At 32.1% G+C, this 26,645-nt stretch overlaps 1 protein-coding gene across 16 annotated transcripts in view; it reads right to left on the bottom strand.

The window, feature by feature from the left end:
- Positions 1 to 26,645, bottom strand: part of LOC126781579 (probable phospholipid-transporting ATPase IA) — an 85,802-nt gene that overhangs the window by 20,222 nt on the left and 38,935 nt on the right. For 15 of the 16 annotated variants that reach the window (XR_007670687.1, XR_007670688.1, XM_050506464.1 and 12 more), the window contains 3 exons: positions 6,310 to 6,439; positions 1,183 to 1,366; positions 541 to 701 (listed from right to left, as the gene is read on the bottom strand). Coding sequence is in view for 14 of the 16 variants with exons in the window: in XM_050506464.1 (XP_050362421.1) it covers positions 541 to 701; positions 1,183 to 1,366; positions 6,310 to 6,439 (475 nt within the window). In the remaining 2 variants the exon portion in view is untranslated. Of the gene's footprint in view, positions 1 to 540; positions 702 to 1,182; positions 1,367 to 6,309; positions 6,440 to 16,875; positions 17,283 to 26,645 lie in introns of those variants that run through there. The other variant, XM_050506467.1, reaches the window with a different exon arrangement.

Here is a 26,645-nt window from a genome sequence, read left to right as displayed (position 1 = left end):
AAGACATTTTTTAGTCTAAATTTTGTAACAAATTTTACAACATCAATCTAGAATTAAGATGTCATATTTATTGCCTGTATAGTGTAGTTGGCTGGAAGTGAACTAGACTTAAAGCTATTGGGAATATCTGACCAGAAATTAACAATCAAATTACTTCCTAACGCCTGCTGAGTTAGGAAGTAATCATTGTGTATTAGAAAGTAATCAATCATTCACACTTCTCACATTTCCCGTGACGCGGAATGCAAGCATGGCCCAACTGTAAGATAAGAGCAAATTTATGGACTACAATGTAGAGAACGCAAGGACATAACATTTTCTGCTCAGGCTACTAGAGATTAGACTCAGTGCCAAAAATTAGCGCCAGGGCGACATTGTCTATTTTAGTTAGAATTTATATTGTAAGAGAATATGTGTTTAAAATATAAAAAAACTTACCTTACATTCTTACATTTTATAACAATTTAACTAAAATAATATGACAAACAAACAAATTATTATTATTTCAAGCAGAAAAAAAAATCAATATTTAGAGCTTACCTAGAGGCCAATAACACAAGGTCGGCCGGAAAAAACTGATTGTTGAGAACTTTGCATATGTCGCCGACTTGAAGTTTTTCCCATCTGATGCTTTGCCATCTTCCATCCCTAAGCACTTCCACTTTCCGTCGGTTTGTCTCGTCATCTGCTCGATGACGTTTCTAGAACGAATGAAAACAAAATAAAAGCTAATAAAATATACCGGTATACAGAAAATTCGCGTTTGTTAGCTTATGTTAGATAGATAAGAAAGGCTGATTGTCATTTTATGTGTTGTATAAACATGTATATAAGAATACCTTGCTAAAAGTACATTCAAGCTAGTCGATTCGTATTCAAATCGGTCGATTGCTAAAAAATCTCGTTTATTTTTTAATTCAGTACACGTGTCTATTTGTGAAAGTGACCACTGACCGCTCAACATCAGGACTGTTTGGTCGTCTTCTTTTCTAAAATAAATATAAGAAAGAGATAAATCCAGTTTTGTTTCAAAATCGTAGTTAATTTTATCTAGATAAAAAAATATGAATTAGGCATAAACTAAAAAAGTTGGTAAAAAATATACAAATAGCAAAGTAGATAGTTACTCACTTTGAGACGTTTTATTACTATTTTCTAATAGCAATATGAACTATGACTTACAAAATCCTCGACGACTTCCTTAATGGCGCTAACAGTAAGTATAAGGATGAGCGGCGTGAGCGTGGTCCAGCGGCCGGTGGGCGAAACGTCTGGGATCTGCTGCAAGAGCGCGATCAGCAGGAAGAAGCAGTTGGAGTAGCGGCGGAACTGTTCGAACAGGAACAGGGGAACGAACGACGGCACGCTGGGGAGGAATCGCAATACTTTGTGATAAGTCACTAGGCAGATCCTATATTACTGAGTTTTATTGAATCCTAGTAGAATAAAGTCAGTGGTATAGTTGTAGATTGAATCTATGGCGAATGGAATATGGCCAATGTGGTCAGCAGAAAATACTCATGTTTGTATCATAGTAGGACTTGTGGCAACATCGTTACCAAATAATTTAATGGTATTTCAAGGATTTGCCAAACTAGACGCTGCTTATAATAACAATTTACATTGAAAACTGGTGCGTCTTCGCCGTTCAATGTTTGGAAAACGATATCATTAATTTACGGCATATATATATAATCTATACTAATAATAAATACTGACAGACGAAATTTAGTATGAAGCAAGCGTAAACTCCAAAGATAGACTTATACTCGAAACTTATATTTTGAATCCAGCCAGTAAATAATAAAACAATATTAAACGTTTCATAGAACTTATACTATTACAATCATGATAACTTTTTCTTAATATTTTTATTAACTTTTTACTGCATATATTATCATTGACCTCGGTTATTTTGGTTCAAATGGCTCAACGACACGGTAATGTCAACTGTTCGACCTACACTTTCGAAACATATGGAACATGTAAACAAACGCATGTAGGCCGCCTTCCCTCAGGCGAGAATTCCCGTATATTAGGCGTGTGACATCATATCATGACGCCGGGCAGCGTGCCAAGCGGCTGCAAATATCTGTCGTGCGTAAACATTGCGATAACGTTACATTCGCTGTAAAAATTAGGATCTTTAAACGCAAAGTTAATAAAAACGTTCATTTTTTTTTTTTTGTTTGATATAATTTTTAGGTGCATCTACTTTTTATACGATTTAAACAAACTTGTGAATTTCATTCCATTGCTTCTTTTAAGAAATACGAGCGTGCAGCAAAATTTTTATTCAGATATAAAAAAAATCTATTTATTTCGTGAGTTTAGATATTCCCTAGTCACACATCAATGCGCCATCAGGTGACATAGGATAAGTATGTTTGCGAAGACAATAGTAATCACGTTGTTATTCACATATCAGACGTCGGAAGCTAAAAGTGGATGCAAAATTGTAATAAAACGCATAAGGTCCATTGTTTTGATATTAGAATCGTTATCGTTGTAGCAAAGAAACACGAGTATATTACAAATTATTCAGGTACAAATATTTACTTCATTATTTTACTGGAATTTATTTATATGACATAGTATTATTTATAAATAACAATGTTTTCTAGTATGAAGTAAGAAAAACCTTTTAAATTTCGAAGCTTATTCCGCCAATCATCCGAAACATGGTGGTTTCCTCGCAATGTTTTTTTTCACCGCCAAGCACGAAATTAATTATAAACTCAAATTAAGGACCTGAAATAATAATTAATTAATAATTCATAATTCATGCTGCTTGCCGGGATTTTAACCCGCAACCCGGTTAAGTATTCACTAACTTTTATCTCAGCTCTTTTCCAAGTACAATGGCAATATATTGAGTTTTTCGCACATTCATTATAAAATATTTTACAAATAACGACACACGCACGATATAAAGTAATAAAATACCGTTGTGATTTCAATATTGAATATAATATGTAGTGCGTACTGAAGTAATTTTAGATGCCGTCGAGTTTTAATTATTTAATATAATAGGTATGGAATTCATTTGTATTCCAGGCAACCCGTCGACCGTCGAATATTATAGGGCTTGCATCGGGGCCAGACTAAGTGATGTCATGTGGGGCGAGCTCGAATAGGAAGTTAGTTTGTCACGCTTGATTAAACATTAGTTCGTTAACAAAATCGATGTAAAGTTTATTCAAGAAGCACTTTTTTAAATATGTAAACGTATACCAATTCAATAATCTTGGAAATAATTACCCTGGGTGTCAATTCTACCAATTTAAAACGCTTAATATATGTTCCTGGGAGAGGGCACTGTACTGCCACTGTCAAAATCGTATATGTATTTTTAGTATAGCTAAATAAAAATATGCTCCCGATTCTATTCCGATCCAACTTCAGGCGAACCGCGACTGGATCGTTGTGTTAGTAGAATAGGAAAATGGCTTAATGGCAAAGATTACAAGACCCCTGGAGTGCATAAGATACGGCAAAACAGTCTAGTCAAATGAAAATCGAGATCGACCGAGGTTCTCATTATCATCAATATATGCCATTTAACGCATCTCAAAGCTGTGTATTTAGAAGGAACGTGTCCTTCTAAATACACGTACGATATATATAAGAAACTAGTTTTTACTTTCAAACTCGTCTAACTTTTTTTTAGAAGCGAATATATTTGATACGACTCGTGTATAGCCTATTTTAGGTATTTGGGACCATAACAGAAACCTTCACGCAAGTCTAAAACAACTCATTTGAATGAATAGCTTGGAAACGCATAAGACGTAACCAATTTAAGGTATTTTTTATTATCAATAACTTTTGAACTTTACGAGAGTTTTTGTATATTAAAACCTAATTTTAAAAGACAAATGAACCAATCAGTTACTTAATTGCAAGTAAGTTTCATATTCTATTATCGGTTGGCGGCAGAGTAATTGTATTTTATTGTTGATGGTAGTAATCACTTTTACAAAATCGATCAAAGCAGCCAATTTTTTTAGTAAGGAAAAAAAACATTCGATTCTCGACCTTATTGTAATGTGTCGAAAACAGATTTACGATGATACACTACTTTGATACATATTTTTGAAATATCATAATTTATAACACATCATTTTATATTATTTAATCATCCAGATAAATATAACCCCTTTTTTAAGCGGGATTTATGCCACGATGGTGAGGTTACGTCCGCTTACCTGACTAACCAATTCCCTCATATATGGTGTTTTTTAAAACAACCATGCATGCATTAATGAAATTAATGCAATTACTATCGAACATAATTTAATACTTACTAATGAATTCTCTCACAAAGGCTTTTAATCTGTTTTTGTTAAACAATATTGATAATGAACGTTTGCTGAAAGCTATTGAAATAACATTGGAGTGCTTAAGCTCAATTTAATCCATGTTATTTCGATATCCAAGTAATAGATTCGCCACCTTAACATTTCTAAAATTTTTATGCCCCCCATACATAATTTTTAACCTTTAAAAATTGTTTTGTTCTCTTAAGAAATATAAATGATAAATTTTAGGAAGAAATCACTATGAAATTTCAAAACATAATGAAAAACTGAAATAATTTTAATATTGATTTTTCTATATTCATTTAGTGCGATCCTTGTGCTTAATCCTTGAAACACTGCTCTGGATACTATAGTATTTTTTTTTGGGTTAATATTAATGTTGTCTCGTCTTGGCGGGGGCGTCATTACCGTGCCCCCAGATTGAAAAACATATTTCAAATTTAATCTTTATTCTATTACGAAACCATATTCATTATACTAAGTGTATAAAGTAATAATGAAATCTTAAATTCCGATAATAGAATCAAGGCTACGTGATGGTATTAATGGTGCTTGAGGGAAACCTAATAAGTAAAGGGTGCTAAGCTAATCGAATTAAACGTAGTGAATAAATAAACTCAGAATTAGAAGTGGAGAAGTGTCTTTGAAATATTTTCATAAAATACCTACGAAATTAACAGCGCATTTAAAATCTCTCATTCAAAATATGTAGTTACAGTAGATATTATAAAAGTAATTAAAACTATCGGTTATAAAGTAATGACCGACCACAGTAAAAATAATTGAAAGTTATAACTAAAAATAACTTATAATAAAGAATTAACGGAAACGGGTTAATTTCCTGATCTAAAATGTATAACCTATCCCAACCACAAGAGGAGCAAACATAAATAAACAACATTGAATTAACGCGATATCATTGGTCGCGATCTTGAATAATCTATGATCAGGCATTACGGATTTGAGAAAAAATAACGTTTTAACTGTCGACGAAGTTATTATCGAAACTTTGGAGATAAAATTAAAGCACTTATTGTATATAAATAAAGATATATTCGTAGAGAACTATTTGTACATAATAAACACAGCATGCATAACTTTAAAAGTAACTAACACACTGGCGTTATAGAATATTAATAAACAAAACAATTGAAGGTGTGGATGAAAGTTATTTTTTATTTAAGCAAAAACAAATACAGTGATAAAGGTAAAGCTCGTGACCTAATTGTTCTTAATTACTTAATTAAGACAAAGGATTGAACAAGTTTTCATTAATGGAATTAAATCTTCTGGATCTGTACGAAACCATTGTGTTCATCAAGGATACATTTTAGTACTTTTTTTCTATTTTTGCTATTTTACTTAGGAGCGAGCTACAGATATTGAACTGTTATCATTCTACAAAGAATTGTCCGGTCTATTTATAATCATGGAGCTCGAGGCTCCCCTCGGGATGTTTTTAACGAAGTTGACACACACGCCGAAGCATCGCAATATATTATTTAAAAAATGATTAATAGATGAAACGGATAACCGGCAATTATCAGGTATTCGGCTTTATTTTTATATCCGGCCGGACTTGGAAAATAACGAATTTTATTAAGTAAGATGAAAATAAATCAATGTAATTTTGATGTACCACTTAATTTATAGTATCCAGTTTTACGAATGAAATAAATAAAGTTTTTTTTATAGTAATATAAGTATATTTAGTCGCAAAATCTCTTTTTATACGAAATACCTTGATACTGAGTAAATCTAGAAGTAATATGAATATATATATTAAGGGTTCTTGAGAAAAAAAAAAAACCGTGAAACTACATATAGAGGTGTATGTTTATCTATTAAGCGCTACCGGTGTGCTAAGCCGGGGCGGGTCGCTAGTTTAATTTAAGCTATGGCTTTGTATTATAAGCCTAATTTAGTATTCAGTTTATATCTTTTTAATATTTCATTAACCAAAAATAGCATATCGTGCATTACTCACCTATACTTTGCAGTTGATATCCTGTTGTTAACAAACTTCTGTGGCTGCGGGCGGTTGACGAAGATGACTCGATTCTGTTGCTCATCCGCCGCGCCATCGGTAATGCCCGACGTTGTTGCCTCATCCTCATCTAGAGGACAAGATATATAACAATAAAATATAAGTATATAAAGACTTAATTTACTGTCTCGTATCTTTGATGAAAAAACGGAACCAACAGTCCGGTCGAAATAGACATCTCAATTTACAATATATATACACACTATACACACATACATATACATACATACACACATATACATATAGCCGATACAAGTCTTAGGTTTACTATTATAAATGAAATATTAAAGAAACCTACTCATCCTACGTCTTCTTAACAGCGAGTGTTATTATAAAAATATTTTAGAAAAAAACTGTATATCATGGAACTGTCTACAAAAAATATATTTCTTAAGTAGATATGAGATACGTTTTAAATAAGAACCCTAAACTTTAAAAATAAATACTATTCACACAGTTTATCGATAGTGGTTTTAAGTGTCTTAGAAGGGAGGTAAAACAGAAATCTTGCTTTCGGCAGAATATAAATAGTCTTTTTCGTTCGTGTTTTAGTTTATATGAATGGCCTATGTAATTATATACTTTGTGGTAAGGGTATGCGCTCCGCTTGGGTAGGACACTCTCTCATCACATATTTTATCGCCAAATAATATTGTTAATATATATTACTCAGAATTGTTGTATTCCTTTTGGACAGGTGAGTGAGCCAGAGTAACTTCAGACATAAATTCTTAGTTTCCAAGGTTGATGGCGCATTGGCGAAGAATGGTTATATATATCTTACGGCACCAATGCGTGGCGGTGGTGACCAATAACCATCAGGTGGTCCTTTTGCTAGTCCGTCTATTTATATTATAAAAATGTACATTGTAAAAACAAAACAAGTAACACAAATATGAAAATTAACAGTAAATAATGATAAATTTATTTTTTGCCTTTATTTAATATGGAACGAATAACAAAGTTCTTTAATTACTCGTATAAAGACTAATAGCGGAGCAGCCACTTCCGTTACGCTCTGGTTCCTTTATTAAATTAACGAGAGATCTTTCCTAAATTCATATAATGTATTCTTTATTATATAGTATAATATGTTAAATAGTTTTAATCGTTTTAAATGAATATATACATTTAATTTGATAGGATTCAAAAATTAATTTTTAAAGAAGAATCGTATCAATTCAATAAGATAAAATTCAAAACGAATGGAGCAAAAATACATTTATTAAATTAGCTTGCCATTATCATATTCATTTGGCGTCGGTTTTGTGTCTGCCTGAGAAAACGCTGTTAGCACGAAGTTGATACCGAAAATATAACAAAACAGTTTTTCTGTAAACCCTTTACCCGCCATTGAACTTTTCTTAAAAGTATCTTTCAAAAATATCTGACAACATATAATTGTTAAAAAGAGAAACATTAATTTTTTTCATCTGTTTAATTTCAAACGTCTTATTGGAAATACAAACTTTTAACTTATATTTTCGCCCTCGAGTGGTTAATGCCATTATTAACGGGCTTTAAAAAAACTACTATAATTTTTATATATTCAATACGTTATATTATCTTTTATTATGAATGATGATAATGTCTTCGAGCATTCTTAACGGAGATTCGCCAACTGCGCACTCAGGATATATTATAGTGCATAAGTGAGTGCGCGAACAGAGGTGTACTCTGTTTCCTTATTCTCAACATCCGATGGGACGACAATCCGACACGAACGGAGAGATTTTAGGTGCCAGATCTTAAGTTCTTTCCTGACACCTTGAACTGTAAGCACTGCCAATTTCAAAAATTTCAACTGCCCATACGATTTTTTGGCAAACAAAGTCAATAATATTTTAATGATCCAATTCCGAATTTGAAGCTAAGATCGCGGGATCTTCAGCCTGATAAGATCATTTATACAAGTATATTTATAGATAAGTATAACGTTAGATTGATAGATTTATAGTAAGCCACGTCTATATATTTTTGAAAAGATTAACAATGAATCATATTTCTATCAATATGTTTACATACCAAGTTGTTTATATCTCATAAAAACAACTTGGTATGTAAAAATAGATATGTCTTTCGGTAACGGCGACGTGGATGGATTTTCAGCTTGTGGTACTCAAGGTACGTTGATATTTAATTTCCAGATAAATATAAGTGCAAAGTGCACAATAATATAGTCACGGACACCGCTAATCGTTATAACAGCGTAAAGTATAGAAATAAAACACATTGAAGCGTTTATTTTTTTAAATTTGACTCGACTTTCCAATTTGTAACACTTCTTTAAATGGAAAAAGTAATAAATAACGATTAAAGTGTTTCACGAAATCAAATAGGTATCTTTTTGATAAAAAATAATTTGTCTTATAAAAACGATGTAATGAGAAACGTGAAGAGAGAATCTGGAGAGCTAGTCTAGCTAGAAAGTTACAAAAAGAACCGAATTATTTAATTTTGGTAGTTTTTAATTGTCGTCCATCAAAAGGAGCACACAAAAAACGTTATGAACTTATCAATAACTGTATCTATACGTGGCTCACGTCAGGTCATTAATAAAATCAAAGTCATGGTAAACATCTTTAGTCATAATTACGCCCCGCCAGCACAAAATCACTTCGATGATTACGTAATGACAAATATTATTACAAAACAGTAATAAAACGCTGAACATGTGAATAAAGTTTAACAGAAATAAGAGAAAACGAATGCCACGTCGTATAAAGAGGTCAAGAAGACGGCTCGCTGAAGAAAGCTAGAAATTCGAATGAGCACTTAGGTTTCAGAAGATAAGTGTTCTTGTGTATATGTATATAAAACTAAAATTTCAGTGTTTTATTTCGTCTGAACTAATTTTGGTATTGTGTGATGTTGTATATAATATTATTTTTCCATGGAACATAACGATTTTCATTTAAAACTTAAATTTTCTCGAAAAATCAACGATCAAGAATTTCTGATTGCAAATATTTCGTACAAACTTGTAACGTGTTTTAAAAAAAAGAGACGATTCAAAATACCAATAAAAAAAATTCAGGGTTTTCATAAAGGTGTATTGTGTCATATACTATAATATATACATGATTTAACGTTATATTTATGAGCTTATGATACTATACTTTATCAAATAATAAACGTTCATTTCAAATGCTCTCTGAAAACTTCAGTAGTATTAAACGTCCCATATAATGTTCTTCAGACATTCTTCCAAGAATTACCTATATTATAGGTTACGAGATTTTGTTGCTTCTGATATATGTATGTAATTTTTTTTTTTATTAGTTTATTTGTTTATTACGCTTTCACGTATTAACTATTCGACCAATCATAATGAAATTTTGCATACACGTTGCCAGGGATACAGAATAGGAAACAGAGTACATAACACCCCCCCCCTTAACTCTCACCCCCTTGTATTAAAATTTTTATAATATGGATAAATCTCCTTAAAATGTAGGGTACCATGCGTATCAAGCCGATGATCGTGGGTTCAAACCCGGGCAAGCACCACTGAATTTTCATGTGCTTAATTTGTGTTTATAATTCATCTCGTGCTTAAAGGTGAAGGAAAACATCGTGAGGAAACCTGCATGTGTCTAATTTCATTGAAATTCTGCCACATGTGAATTCTACCAACCCGCATTGGAGCAGCGTGGTGGAATAAGCTCCAAAACCTTCTCCTCAAAAGGGAGAGGAGGCCTCAGCCCAGCAGTGGGACATTAACAGGCTGTTACTGTACATGCGTATCCGTAATCAATCAGTACCTAGATTTTTCAAAGAAAATACATTTTATTTATAACATAGTAAACATAACTATTTTCATACAAGGTTTACTGTGAACGAAGTCGGGTGGATAGAGTAAAAGCTATTCGAAACTTATGTGTGTTTTAAAATGAAATAATTTCAGGAATCAATTTATTACACTCTCAGCCACTTAACACGTATTAACAGATCATTAGATTCCCAAGTGAAGATTGCTTCTAATAAAATACAAGTGGAAATAAAATTTTCTTTATTTAATTCAATTCATATTTTCTTTTAAGAAAACCCGCAGATCGCTATGTTTATTGTCAAACTCACTCGCAATCACAATCAAATGCTATTTGACTATGAGAGTACCAGAGTAGACTACCTACTATGGTAAATAAGATTTGTTTTCTATTCGAGATATTTTTTACGAAAGATTGCTACATTTTTAACAATTTATATATTATTGCTTCTGTGGTCTAAAGTTTTCTAAAGTCCTATTATGTTAAAAAAAGACAAATAATCTACCTAGGTTTTTTCATTTCGTCTCAACGTACTGCGTATAAATCACGGCATCGACAACATGTACATGGCAAATTTATCCGATCCTTAATGGCATAATCAACATCAGTAAAGTTTACGTTTAACATTATTAAGTCGCTTTTAACACCAAAAAATATCATTAAAGAATAAACTATAAATAGTTTAATAATGCCACTAACAGTTAAAGGTCAACAACATTTTTTAACGAATCCATAATAAATATCATAGATTTTCAAAATGTCGACCAGATATCTATGTCAATGTTGTTAAATAAACTCGTATTGTAAATACGGAATACACTGTTTAAACTTCTATACTAAAAAGGGTTTCCTTAAATGTACTAATAGCTCATAATATTAGTTTATGAGGTGTCAGCCATCCAGCCCCGGATGGCACCTGCACTAGGTGACAAAGCAGTGCGAAAATAGAAATTTCACCCAAAAAATGTAATAAAATGTAGACATATTTTTAGATTACAGGATTGCTCGTCTGGAACTGCAATGATTATGTTTATGCGACTTTAATTCTAGATAATGGGATATAGAGACATGATCCTGACATGCATCATTGCATAGGTCTCTTAGGTCAAGAACTCTTATAATGACGCTCTGCCGCCATGCTCTATTAAATAAAAATAAAATTTTTTGCATCCGATTTAATTGTAAATATTAAAGTGTTGTACTTTAATGAAAATAATCTTAAAAAAATATATTTTAAACCGTTCGTAAATGCTGTCTATGTAAGTATAATATAAACGCATATGATATGATATGTATCAATGTTTAACTTGGGACCATCCATTTATTATAAAGTATTATAAATATATATACATTAGCTCTAGCTCCTCGTCCCGGCATCGCACGAGTAGAATAAGGGGCTAACATTGCATGCATTTATATCGTAAAAAATATTATAGTTGGAATACGGGGGCGCGCACCTGCAAAGCGCCAGCAAAGTCAGCAGGATTTTTTCCGAAATCTTTAACAATCATGGATTATCAGCCAATTCAAACAAGACTTTAATATAATATATTATACACATAAACATTCCCCATTCATCGCTACATTCATTGATGAAAATTGAATGGAAATGTTTTTGAGTTTATCGCGTTCATACAGACAGACAGGGGAAATTTGTTAAATAATATGAAGTGATGTGTATACATATCTCTAGCACATTTATCGCTTCTGATCGTAATAAAAAAAAACATTAGTACATTTTGTTTAAAATGCCGTTTGAGAAACCCTATAGATACGCAAATAAGTTAGCCTTACCCTTTGACAGTGTGTGTGCAAATACGTACATAATGCACCGAGGCTAACATTGAAGGCTCGCAATAACCAGGTTTCAAGGTAGCATGTGCCGGGTTTCCATATGGAGTTATCCATGTATGAAGATAACCTAAACGTTCAAGTTCAGATAGACGCAAAAAGTTTTTAGTTATTAAGGTTGGCTGTAATTAATAAAATATTAATTACAAATTCTTGACCCCAACTCAGGAACATTGCGCCACGTCAAGCAAGCAAGCAGACACAAAATAATAGCAAAGCAATTGTTTGAAATACAATAATTACATTTCACATACATTATATAATTTGAGTGAAATGAAAAATGCTTTTATGAATATAAATATTAGTATTGTATAATCACATAAAATATATTTTTAAAAAGGTTATATAAATCATCATCTAGATAAGAAATATCTAAATAAACTCACAATCAAACAAAAGTTAATTCTGTTTTCTGAACCTTTGTTTTTTTTTTTTAATATTATAGCAATTCATCTAGTTGCACTTCGACAACAGAAAAAATCGAAAAATAAAACAAACATCGATCAGATCGACTAAGCGCCGTTACGAAAATATCTTCGCCAGATTCCTGGATCATAAACATTAAAAAAAATATCATTACTGTTTATTTCAAGATAAGGTCCACAGTTTTATATAGCTCTCTGATTTTTGCGCTTCAGGGAGTTGCGCACGCACATGTGGCTGTACTTTCAGATATTTTATTAATGCCTTACAAGTAAAACATTTAACAACACCGAAAATGTACTATCAAATATAATATTAAGTATAAGTATAATTAATAACGTGCGTCTCAATCTTCTTCAACTGTAAGCCTCTTTTAGTATCGATCGAAGTTAATAGGTTTCTCCGTACGAAGTACGCTTCAACCGTATCTTATAAATATGTTTTCTTAAAATTTCCTCGTCTAACGCAGGCTTATTGTAACTATAAAACATGAATCTTATAATAATATTGCAATGACGGTGTTTGAACGTGAAACATTGAAACGATCAATTATATCGGAAACATATTTTTTTTACACAGAGGCCAAAACAAACCTTTTTTGACAAACATAACTGCTTGTCAGTGCACTGATCACTTGAAAATACACGTAGGTTGTATGCGTGGCATGCATAAGATAAGATTGGTTATTATAGCTTATACATTTATCGGTAGTTAAAATTTACTGCCTATTTATTTTTAGTAAAACGATTTTACAAGTCATAAAGCTGGAAACGAATATGAATAGAATAGATGATTAAGTGTCGTATTATAATCATCCAGCATCAGATTTCACTAGTATACTTTTTTAGTTCATACCATTCACGTTTGTCTTGTACCTAAAACGATGCCTCATTCTTCAGAAGACATATCTGCTTGACTTCAGATACACAAACAATATCATTATATTCATTAGAACTTTTTAGAAGCGCCTTATCGCACGACACGCATTCGCCAAGTGTGGACTACACTTGGGGAATGACAGTTAGGCTAAAATTACCTATGTGGGTTTGTTTAACGTTTCTTCCTATTTTTATTTTATTTTAAAATTTAGTTTTTATGGGATCCTGTTGTAAAAGAATAAACAATGTCTCACTAAATAATAAATAAATGTAAGTTACTTCCTTGTATTGTATTGTACGTCACAATTTATAGAAAAAACTGTTGTTTTTACAAACATACATAACAATATTATGCATATTATATTAAAGAAAAAAACAACTAAAGAAAATACTATACACAGAATAATACGAAGACGAGAGCTACACGTGCAAGAATTGATAAGACGGTGAAAGAATTGTCATATTCCTTATAGAAAAACTTTGCTTATCAAGAAATATCTTTTTATTTTACATTATGCGATACAACCGAGTAGAAAATAATATTTGAATTAATATTAATAAAACCAACAAAGCTATGCAATTTAAGGAACGTTAAACTAAATTCGATTAGAATAGATTACCGTAAAATAAATGATGAGTGGGTGGGTGGTGCACCCCCCAGACGGGCGTGCAATGCCCTACTGTTATTAAAAAATGAATGACTTATACATTTTAATATACTTTTATCGACTGTTCTAAACCCTAACATGAACTGAAACATTATAATAAATAATGTTCTGTTTCCAATTTTTTTTTTATTAAAAAAAGATATACTGAACTATTTGTCTTTGCCTATTTATAAACAGATAAGCAAAAATCGTTGATTTATTTCAAAGAATCCCAAAACGGATGCACTAAAACGCTTGTACTAAAAATAGCATAGAATACGAATTTTATGCTGCAATCGAATGAATCTTGTGACTGAAGTTTTAGTCTCCAGTCCATAATGCAGATTTTTGATTATTCTGTAGACTTAGAAAAGTTTAACTTGAAATTGTCGATCGAAATTTCCTAAAACCTTTCTCTGCCATCTTGAAGAAATTGCTATTTTATACTTTTTCATTGCTATTATAATATGCTTTACAATTTAGTTATATTATTTTTTAAACACGTTGAATTTGAAAAAATAAAAATACCTTGCAAACAGATTTTCGTCGATATATTTGATTTATGATATAATTTATGATTTTTCTTTATTGTTATAATGCATAAGATATATAATAATAAATAAAATTTCCTTTTTAAACAAAAACATGCATTTATTTTCAATACTTGTAAATTACATTGATATATTTATCCTCTTACATACATTTGTCTCTTTTATTATTATTTAAGATTGTTTTGTAACTGTAAACTGCATCATTAATATAATGACTTACGACTATTTCTATTACCTTTAGGCATTTGTGATAACAACTTGGAACAAACATGGAATGATTTTGAATAAATAGTGTTAATTTCAAATTTTATGTACATATGTTTAGTTTAATGTAGATAAATAGATAACGAGAAGATGAAATGAGATATCACACATACCTACTCAGAACAGATGATGCAAGTCATCTTATTACTAAAAAAAATTATATAATCTTTATATGCAATGTTCTGGAATGACAAGGTTTTTTGCTCCTTACAACCAACTTTCAAATTAAACAAAAACACTTTTTCTGAAGCTTAAGTGCACTAATGTTTAGTGCTACTAAAAATATTTTGAATTATATATTGTACTAAATGTATCATATAACAAACAATGAAAAACCAATCAAATAATTTGTAAATTATCCATATCAAATTTACTAACATTAACTTGTTGAATAATAAGTATTTCTAAGAAAATAAAGAAACTACTACCTTGGGTTAATAAAACATGCCTTGATTCTAATCAGACTTGTTGGCTGTGTCAAGGTCAGTACACAGCTACTAGTGGAGCAGATGTTAAGGTTAACCTGAAGGTTTTACTGTAGTACGTACATTTGATTTAGGACCCATTTGTTTTTTCTATGTTGTATTGTATATGGGATCAGTCTGAATTAATCCAATTGGTCACTCAAATGCTGATTCACTGGTGGCTTAAATGCATAATTTATATGTATGTTTGGAGCGTAACTATTGGTACCACTTTGTAATGATAAAGTGTGTGTGATAAAAAAACGACTTTTTGAATTTAAAAACTAATGAGGCAAAATAACAATTACAGCTAGAAAAAATAAAATAATGGGGACAAAAATGTTCCCCAAAAGTTCTCCAGAAGAAAGATAAGATATAATCATAATGCTAGTTATTTAGGACTATACTTTTATTTTATGATGCATGCTTAGGGATACTTACTCAAAATTATATTGCTGCCTATTTTATAAATAAATTACTTTTAATTAATCCTTGTCATGAACATACAAGGTTTTGTTCACCTTATACTTAATTTAAATAATTTAATATAGCCATTAAATGATTCACAATTTAAGATATCATGAACATGAACAAACAAAAAATCCAATAGAATATTTTTTTAATTATTTATGATATATATTGTAAATGGGCTGATGTTAAGTGGTTACGACTGGATATGGGTTCTATATCCATTTACATGGGTATGTGTTCTATAAATAATATTACCCGTTCCTTCGTTGCCACCCGTTACTATTATACATATACACCCGGTACTAATTCGAATTATGCCTGTTAATAAGAATAAGCTTTTTAGATATTTACATGAAATATATTGTTATTTTTCATAAGATTCCATCATTCCTTTATGTTAATTTAAATAAATAAATATTAAAGCCCTTTGTATTTTTTCTACTACATAAAATAAAGCTTCTCCGGGATGGATTTGTTGACAGTTTTTTACACCCAAAGAAGTAAAAACTCTATGTAATTTTAATTGTAACAAATCTTCTAAATGAAATTCTTCATGTAAAGATTAAATAATTGTTATATTTTAAATTACATATTTTTCCCTTAAAGATTTTTAGCAAATGTCAATGAGAGTTTGTTACGTAGTATAGCGATCAAATGACTATAATACTGTAAATTTAATTTGGGGAAAAACCCTGTTGTTGTGATTAAATAAAATAAAATCAGTTTTTATACGACGATTTAATGGTATAGGCAAATACAGTAGACTATTGTATTACAATACCCATCTCGCCTGCTGTCACACTTAAATAACTAGTAAATAAAAATAAAATATATTTCATCTCATCAATCAATTGGCTCATATCTGATTACGAAAAGTTTGAATTTCTTTTTATTTATATTAAGCCTTGAACGGCTTTTAGTATTATTTTAGGTTAACATATTTTGGCCTTTTATCTTTGAATACAAACAGCTATCAGACTAATTAATTTTGTATTATTTAGTGATGATAGAAAATTAATATATTCATTAATGTAAGATATATGAAAGGTTCATTATTCATAAAAAAATAATACTATATTTACTAATATTTTTAGTAACGATAACTGAATATTTTTTAATATATTACATAGATATTTCTTAATTTCATTTGCATCTAGATGAAGATTATTTTAAATTCGTTAACTTACGTTGGTTCATTTTGAGCACCATGGCTCTGTAGAACCGCGAGAAAGGAGCCATCACGTTGTGATTGTGGAAGAATCCAGCTACATACTCCCGAAAAGCCATTCCAGCTGCTTAATTATTACACTCACAAATCAGTAAGTCACAATTTCATAAATCGTTTAAACACTAAAAAAACACTAAATTTGACACACATTATCACCGCGGAGTTATTTCGATTTTAAAGTGGAGATAGATCGATTGTTTCGTCATTTTTATCCGTACTAGGTACTTGTAAATATTTTTTGCGTTACCAAAAATAAAGCAATTAACGCATACTATTAGGAGTCTTTTGGAAAATGTTTATACTCTCCTGAAATTACGTGTTGACATCACAAACAACCGCTACACGTTCTATCGATCTTGCTTTAACTTCCACCGCCCACAACAAACGATAATGATGTGAAAGAGTTGATTATTTCGATTGAATAATATCGATATTACTAAAGTGACAGTTGAGCTTCCAAAGTGCGAATCATTTAAAATAAAATTATAGAAAGCATAGAAAAATAATCGAATAATTTATAATATTGTTTAAGAATTAGTTTTTTTATTATTAATTATTTTAATAATTAATGTTATACAAATAATGTATGTATGAAGTCTAATAAATATTATAATATTGTAAATTTATTTATAACAATAAAATATCGATATTTAAGCTTTCTGCTTACAGCAAATCACTAACACAATCAGGAGCGCTTTACGGATAAAATAAGAACTACAGTGACATTGACAGTGACCTACAATTGCCATAGTTAAAAATGTTAAATGAAATGATTATTAAATTATTATAATATTACCATTTATTGTATGTTAGAGTTATGATAAGGAGATCCTGTTTAGTTTTTATTTATCAGCTTTGCAATATATATTTTTTAATATAAAGATAAGTAAAAAAATATCCGTTATTCACGAGGTTACCGAGTTTTACTTTAAATTTTAACTCTGACCAATCACATCAAATTAAATCAAACATCCAAACAAATAAGCTCTCGCATTTTTATCTCGCATACAATATAAAAATAGCTTAAATTGCTAACTAACACTGTGTTCACAAAAAAGCTTTAATTTTTGCGCAATATTTTCAATTTATTTTATAGGTGTATTATTTTTTGATACTATATAAATAAAATGTAATACTTTATTAACTGAAATCTATTGAATAATTAAAATACTCAGTACCTATAACTATAACTGGTGAATACGATACAAAATTTATATTGAAATTTGCAATATGTTAGAAAAAATATGCGACGAGACTCGTTATATGGTTATAATATAATCTAAATATATACGTCATTTGAGTGTTATAAATTAACGTTGAGTAACGAAACCATATATTGAACGTTTATGTTAACTTCCTTTGCCCGCCAAGGTGAATTTGAAAATTCTGTGTATCTGTCTGAGATTTCAAATAAATATTTAAACATTATTTTTTAAATTTTTGTCTGTATGTCTGTTTGTCCGGAATAATCTTTAAAATGGCTAAATATTATCAATTGAAATAACTGAATTATTATAAGAAGTATTTTAAGGTTCCTATTTAGTGTTTATTTTATCAAAATCGGTTGAGCCTATCAAAAGTTATAAAATTACGAGTGATTTTATTTTTTATTATAAATTATGTTGTTCCCGTAGATGGCGGTGGCTATACAAATTAGTAATACATATACAAATTAGCATTCGCGTTTCGTTCAAATTTGCGTTGTTATTGTTCTGTCATCGTTTCGACAAATTGTATTGATTTTTTTTCGAAAATTTAATTATTATGATTTACATTGATAATTTTAAATACTTTGTGGCTTTAGGTTGTTATTATTAACATTTTATCATTGTGTTATATTAGCCTTCATTACTTCAGTTAATATTTTCGTTTTGTATTTTATAGACTTTTTACTTTTAAGGTTACCTATTCCATAGTTGTAGGGCTTAATAATGCTTGCATAAATTGTTTATCTTTATTTATATTTTAATTAGATAAGAAGAGTTGTAATTTTTTTCTACAACTTTTAAGTGCATGTTTTTTCATTAGTTCAAGGTCTTTTAAGGTAATATCTTTTAGTTTTGAGTTTTCATTAATAATTGGATGGAATAAGATTTTATTTGAGTTTATATTAAATTATTTAATTTTATCTTTATTTATAATTTAACTAGATTTAGGGTTGTATTTTTTTATATTACTAGCTGCTGCTGTACCAATGGGCAACTATATGTAGCATGTTCACGTGAAAGTCATGCCAAAGATATCGTTGTTCTAGCAAATCGAAATACTACACATAATGTAGTATATAATTACAATAATTAAATAAAAAAAGCTGAGATGGCCCAGTGGTAAGAACGCGTGAATCTTAACCGATTATCGTGGGTTCAAACAACTGAATTTTCATGTGCTTAATTTGTTTGTTATTATTATTCATCTCATGCTTGACGGTGAAGGAAAACATCGTGAGGAATTTGTCATATGCATGTGTCGAATTTCACTGAAATTCTGCCACATGTGTATACCACCAAACCGCATTGGAGCGTGGTGGAATAAGCTCCAAACGTTCTCCTCAAAAAGGGAGAGGAAAAAAGAAAAACCCTATTGTTGTGATTAAATAAAATAAAATCAGTTTTATGACGATTTTTTTATGACGATATAATGGTATAGGCAAATAGTAGACTATTGTATTACATTACCCACCTCGCCTACTGTCACACTTAAATAACTAGTAAATAAAAATAAAACATATTTATTAAATAAAAATGATCAATTGGCTCATATCTGATCACAAAAGGAGAAGGCCTTAGCCCAGCAGTGGGACATTCATTTTTCTTTATTTACTAGAATAATAATAATAATCGCACTTATATCATAAATACGAAAGTTTGTGTGTTGTAAATATTTGCTGTATAATTTCAAATACTACATGATTTATGTATGGGCCATACCCATGATATAACTTACAAATCTATCTTGTAAATCTAGTGTACTATAATTCGGTTGTTAGTTACACCAAAGCTAATTGGATGTAATGTATGTATAAGTATACTGATACCGGCCCGTTTTGGCAGTGCATTCTGTAATATTTCGAGACCATTGGGTATCGACTAACCAGTCGTTAATGGCGGTTGTCCCACGTTGGGTGCCAAATAGATATCAAGCGAATTCAATTTTATTACCAGATAAATGTTTTAGGAAGGTCAATTTTGCGAATTAGCTAACTTAATAACAATAATACTAGGGTTGTATTATTTTAACTTAACAACAGTTACCATCTAGAAATGCAATGATTGAAACAAAGCAGGATCCAATTGTATATAGATGAAATGATAATTTAAGTAACATAAAAAGTTTGTTCATTAATTTCAAATGTAAACGTAACCTAAATTGTCTACTTTTTATCATACCACATGTCAAAAAAATATATTTTTCAAACTAATTCTATTCATAGGAGAGGTTAAAAATTAAAATAAAGTTACGGGTTACAGGAATGAAGTCAATACATTATTTCTGGGCCAAAGTGTTCGATTTTACAATAATATGAAGCACACATTTAAATGAGCCATTTTTTTTTTTATAGAATGCGCCACCAACCTTGGGAACTAAGATGTTATGTCCCTTGTGCCTGTAATTACAATGGCTCACTCACCCTTCAAACCGGAACACAACATACCAGTACTGCTGTTTTGCGGTAGAATATCTGATGAGTGGGTGGTACCTACCCAGACGAGCTTGCACAAACTCTACCACCAGTAAAGTTAATATTAAAAGAAAATTTAATGGATAATTCATATTATTATGTTAACACCTGTAATAACCTAACGTTTCGATTTATGTGTCTTGTTAAATTTGATATTCTAAGCTCACAGTATTGTAAAGTCTGTAAATGCCCTATAGCTGGGCTAAAGCCTCCTCTCCAAGGTTTGGAGCTTATTCTACCACGGTGCTTCAATGTGTGGTGATGGATATGACATATGGAAGAATTTTAGTGAAATTAGTCACACATGCAGGATTCCTCGCGATGTTTTGCTTCACCTCTAAGCACGAGAAGAATTATAAGCACATGTAAAGGAGCTATTTTATCATATGTTTTTAATTACATTACTTAATATAAACAAATCAAAGATTTATTTATATCATATATATAACGCATTATGTAATCTGTGTTAATTTCCTAAATTGTTTTCCCGAATGAAAAAAAAATTACCAGAGTAGCTGTAGAAATTTACGAATATGAATCGCTGTTGTGAGTGTGTGTCTGGGCAGTGAAACACTTTAAGATAAAAAAATGTATTTCATACCTATTGATATTAAGCCGTTGATACGACTTTGGTACGACGGAACCAAGACATCCTGAAGCCTTTTAAAGATATTGAAGATTTCGTAATTGAAAGAGGGAAATAATACTACAAAATTTTCTTTTAAAAACTTATATATATCGTTTTTAAAAGAATATATATATACGTATATATAAATAGTCTGACTGCTTTTTGCTAAAGATTTTTACGTAAGAGATAGAGTAAATAGTCATAAACGAAAAGGAAATCACGATGTGGCACATGTTTTAGATATTGTGAGTATATTTTGTAAACAAAAACATTTTACGATTTAGACAGGAAGGTACGTTTGGCTAAGAGTATATTATAAGGTGTTTTGAAGGACACAGGAAAAAATATGTGCTCGCGTAAAGTAGACACAGGTGGAAAGATTATTTAGTGCGATACTTGTGGTATTTTATTTTTTATATATAATTTAATGCGTGTGTGTTTTTTAAGAAGTGTTTTCTAAGCAGGCGGCATATCGCGCGTGGATCAACGGCTGCGTTAGCGGGGCATCTAACATTGACTCACTGAAAGCAAACTACAATAAAAATTCCAAGTCCTATAGGAAGGCATACACGAGAGCGGATGCACAGCGCATTGTACAGATTGGTCATGACCTTATTTCGCATCCTAGGGGCTCCCGTAGCTTCTGGCGTCTGACCAAGTCTGTGCAAAACAATTTCTGCCATCCTTCGCTGCCACCGCTCAGAAATCCGGACTGATCGCTAGCTCACAGTCCGCAGGAGAAAGCCAACCTCCTGGCTAAACTCTTTACCGACAACTCTGTGATCGATGATTGTAGTGCGCTGCCACCAACAATACCTTCATGTGGCCACACGATGCCTGACATCAAAATCAGGCAACGTGATGTGCGTGCGGAGCTGCAATCACTTGATTTACGGAAAGCTAGCGGTCCCAATGGAATACCAGCCATAGTGCTGAAGAAGTAAGACTGCGGCGGAGCTGTCTCCTGTGTTAACGCGCCTGTTTCAACTTTCTCTCTCTTCGGGATGTGTGCCGGAGGCTTGGAGAAGAGATAATTTGCAAGCGGTTCCCAAAAAAGGGGATCGGTCTGACCCGGCAAATTATCGACCAATAGCTATCACCTCAGTACTTTGTAAGGTGATGGAACGGATTCTAAACAACCAACTGATCCATTACCTAGAAGATCACTGTCTAATTAATGATCGTCAGTACGGGTTTCGACCAAAACGGTCCACAGGTGATCTTCTAGCGTACGTAACACACCTCTGGGGTGAAGCTATCGACAAGCATGGAGAATCGTTGGCTGTCAGCCTCGATATCTCCAAGGCTTTCGACAGGGTCTGGCACAGAAATCTTCTCTCCAAGCTACCGGCATATGGTCTGCCTGCTCAGCTATGCACCTGGATTGCCAGCTTCCTACACAAGCGTAGCCTTCGTGTTTTAGTAGATGGTTGCGCTTCACAATTCTATGTAGTGAATGCTGGGGTCCCCCAGGGATCTGTGCTATCTCCCACACTCTTTCTTTTGCATATCAATGATATGCTCTCTCTTGGAAACATAAATTGCTATGCAGATGATAGTACAGTGCATGGTGGATACCACGGACGCGCAGTGGCTGGGCGGGCGGAAACTGAGGAGAGGCGGGAGAATCTTGTCATTGAACTCGATAGGACGTTAGAGCTCATCGCCAAATGGGGTTCTGATAATCTTGTTGAGTTTAATGCCAAGAAAACACAGGTGTGCGCTCTCACAGCGAAAAAGTCACCATTTTACCCTAATCCCTCCCTCTGTGGCACACCGCTGATGATACAAAGCAAAATCGCCATGCTGGGGATGGACGTTCGCTGCGACCTTAGTCCAAGGGATTACATCGAGGCTATTATAAAAACAGCTTCACGGAAGCTACACAAGTACGGTCTTGCATTGAATATTGCTCGCACCTTTGGGATGGCTCCGCTAAGTACCTACTGGAAGGCTTTGGACCGGTTGCAGCGACGTGCAGTATGCATTATTGGCAACGTAAAGATCACAAACACCCTTGAACCTTTACAATTGCGTCGCGAGATAGCAGCACTGAGCGCTTTCTATCGACTGTATCACGGCGAGTGCTCTGAGGAATTATTCTCTCTAATTCCTGCTTCCCCCTTCCTTCTTAAGTCCACGCGAGCTGGTTCTCGATGTCACCGCCTAACTGTGACATCAATTCCATCGCGCACAAAGAAATTTGGCAACTCCTTTCTTTGTCGCACTACCAAAAAATGGAATTCCTTACCAGCTCACGTGTTCCCCTCCTCTTACAACCCGGGTTCCTTCAAACGAGGCGTGAAGTGGCATCTTGCGGGCCGGCAAGGCGGGGACGGCTAGTACAAAACATTCTTCCCGACTGTACTGGCCGTCGTCGCGTTTGGACTCTACTACCACTTACCATCAGGTGGAGTAGTCATTTGCCATCCCGAAGAATATAAAAAAAAAAGAAGTCGGACTAGGTAAATAATAATACAAAACTTACACTATGAAAAGAAAATCATTTGGATGAAATAATTAAGAACGAAATGGTAATAATTTGGTATCCCAACCTATGACTATCCGTAAAAATCGATTATGCCAATTAAGCGATTGCCATATTTAATAGTCCGTATTATAACATTTTATTATCTTTATTTTTTTATAAACGTACGCGTGTAAACGAGTAGCTTACTTATTTTTTTATAATATAAATTATTCTTACATAATTACACATTCTACGATCTAAAAGCTTTTCAGTATAATATTAGTCTGGTAAAATTATAAATTTACGTAACGTGAATGTATAGTTATGTTAGTAAGTGATTCTTAATGAGCCAATTAATTTCATAAGGTCTAATCAATTCGTCAATGACGTCGACCGCAAATCATGACGCGGTTAATACTACATAGGCACATAACATAAGTAGGTGTTTATAAGTAGTTTACTGGTGGTAGGGCTTTGTGCAAGCTCGTCTGGGTAGGTACCACCCACTCATCAGATATTCTACCGCAAAACAGCAATACTTGATATTGTTGTGTTCCGGTTTGAAGGGTGAGTGAGCCAGTGTAATTACAGGCACAAGGGACATAAAATCTTAGTTCTCAAGGTTGGTGGCGCATTGGCTATAAGCGATGGTTGACATTTCTTACAATGCCAATGTCTAAGGGCGTTTAGTGACCACTTACCATCAGGTGGCCCATATGCTCGTCCACCTTCCTATTCTATAAAAAAAGGTACTAATATTAACGCATTACATATTGTTTATGCAGTGTTAATCGCGTATAATATTTATTTGCGTAAACATTTTGCGGTTCGCTTTAAAGAGTTCCCATTATATTATGAACACGGTATAACTTGAACCCGCTTCAAAAGTCTATATTAAGGAATCCAACGGAAATCGAACCTTGGCTCAAATTGTTAAATAAATTTTAGCTGTTTTTTTAAAGCATAATAGCCAGGCCTATGTTAAGGTATTAGTAATGATCTTTACAGTGTCAAGGTCTATAGGCGGTGGTAACCACTTAACACTAGGTGGCCAGTCTGACTACCTATTTTAAGCGGAGTGGAGTAAGTACGACCGTTCTACAATATCTCAAGGGGCTAGGATCGAACCTGTCACTTGTGTACATTGCCAGGCAGCCCGTAAACCATTTGCTCCAGCTTTATTCTACTCAAAAAAGTTGTAGTAGTTTGAATTATTTTGTTTTAATCAAGTAATAAGTATATTTATAGTTGTTTAAGTGAGAATACGTTAGTAAAACTGATATTAATTCAAGTCATTCAATACTTTGACCTTGAATCCATAAATAAATAATTAGTAAAATGGTCGAATCAGGTTCTAATTACGTCGTAACCTACCTAGGTTAAGGTAAATAGGTAATGGTATTTGATCGTCATCCACGATTGTGTGATATATAACAAGCCTTTTTGACAAAACTATTTACATAGTGCTTTATTAAAATTAATAAAATTTAGTATAATTTAGTTTGTATTTTCTCCAGCATAAAGTGTCGTGCAAAATTTTGTATCGCTAATTTTGTAAAATCACTGGAATATTAATAATAGTATTTCATATATTATATTAAATTTATATTTTCTAATCTATATTAAATATTTTCTTAAAGGAATACGAAATAAATCCAATAATATGAATACTCGTTTCGGTTTATTTTATTAAGAGATATAAGCCGTTAATAATAAAATATTATAGTTGTTATGTATTAGAATTTTATCGCATTGTAATTTGTAGCCCAAGTTTTCCATATCACGCCGCGGACATGTAGTTAATATTATTTACAGCCAAAATAAATTATAAAGATTATAGACAAACATGAAAACGAAGTGTAGCCTTGATAGCAACTTAACGCCTAGAAATTACTGACTATACTTATAAACGTTGCTTAGGGGGTGATTAATTAAACAATGTTGTGTCTTCTTCTTTCGTTTATTAAATTAGTGATGATAGAAAGTGTCCAATCTGGTAACTAAACACCCGCTTTATAGCTCATTTATTTTACATCGCTATGCTTCTAATGGATGATAATCTGCACCTTGATTCCTTAAGAGCACGTGTAGTTCAAAAGCCGATCGATTGGCGGTGCAAGGCCGAAGCTGCACTTGTTTTGTTCTCATTATCTCACGTGTTACAATGTTAATTTTAATAGAGTTAATGACATAAAAAAATCACCGAGTTGCGAAGGCTTAGTTACTTAAACGTTTAAAAATTAATTTCGAACAAAATGACAACTGAAATCTCAGTCACTTGGAATGGTTGGTTTATATCAAGCTGCGTGTTTCACAGCCAACACTCCTTTAGTCTGATTCCATCAGTGCAAGTAAAGTGCTGGGCACTTGGAATCACTAAGTCCTAGAAATAGTCACAAAGGCAGCGTGAAAAAAGTCTGAAGTTGGTCTCGTACAAGCTACGTGTTAATTGAAGCAAATGTGAATGGTAAGAGTGCTCACGATTCAAAAGATTCAACTCATTTGCAACAAATGCAAAGTTTCAAAGCTTTTATGCTCCGCGGCTTCGCCCGCGTATATTTAAGTTGGTCTCGGTGTCTAAATGTTATACATAACTATATTATATTTATTTTAAGCTTGCCGAATATTGTTCTCTTATATTATATATAAGGTAAAAGAAATGTATAGGAACAGTTATCTGCTTATTTTTTTATATTAAAATTAAAATCTAATGAATTTTTGATCACTTTTCAACGACAAGTTCATGGAGCGAAAAAATAAAACATCTACGATTTTCGTATATTACATTAATTTGATTAGAGTTATTTTCATTATTATCTGAGTCTAATATTATAATTCAATAAATAAAATAATAAATTTAAGACTTTCTATTTTTTGTGAAGAGGCATTCTTATATGTTTTTAGCCTTGTCAGTAATTTTATTACCTACTAGAATATATTAAAGATAACTAT

Source organism: Nymphalis io, chromosome 4 (genome assembly GCF_905147045.1).
Source record: "Nymphalis io chromosome 4, ilAglIoxx1.1, whole genome shotgun sequence".
Classification (NCBI taxonomy): domain Eukaryota; kingdom Metazoa; phylum Arthropoda; class Insecta; order Lepidoptera; family Nymphalidae; genus Nymphalis; species Nymphalis io.
The sequence above is the reverse complement of the archived record's forward strand: the minus strand, read 5'-3'. Positions and strand labels throughout refer to the sequence as shown.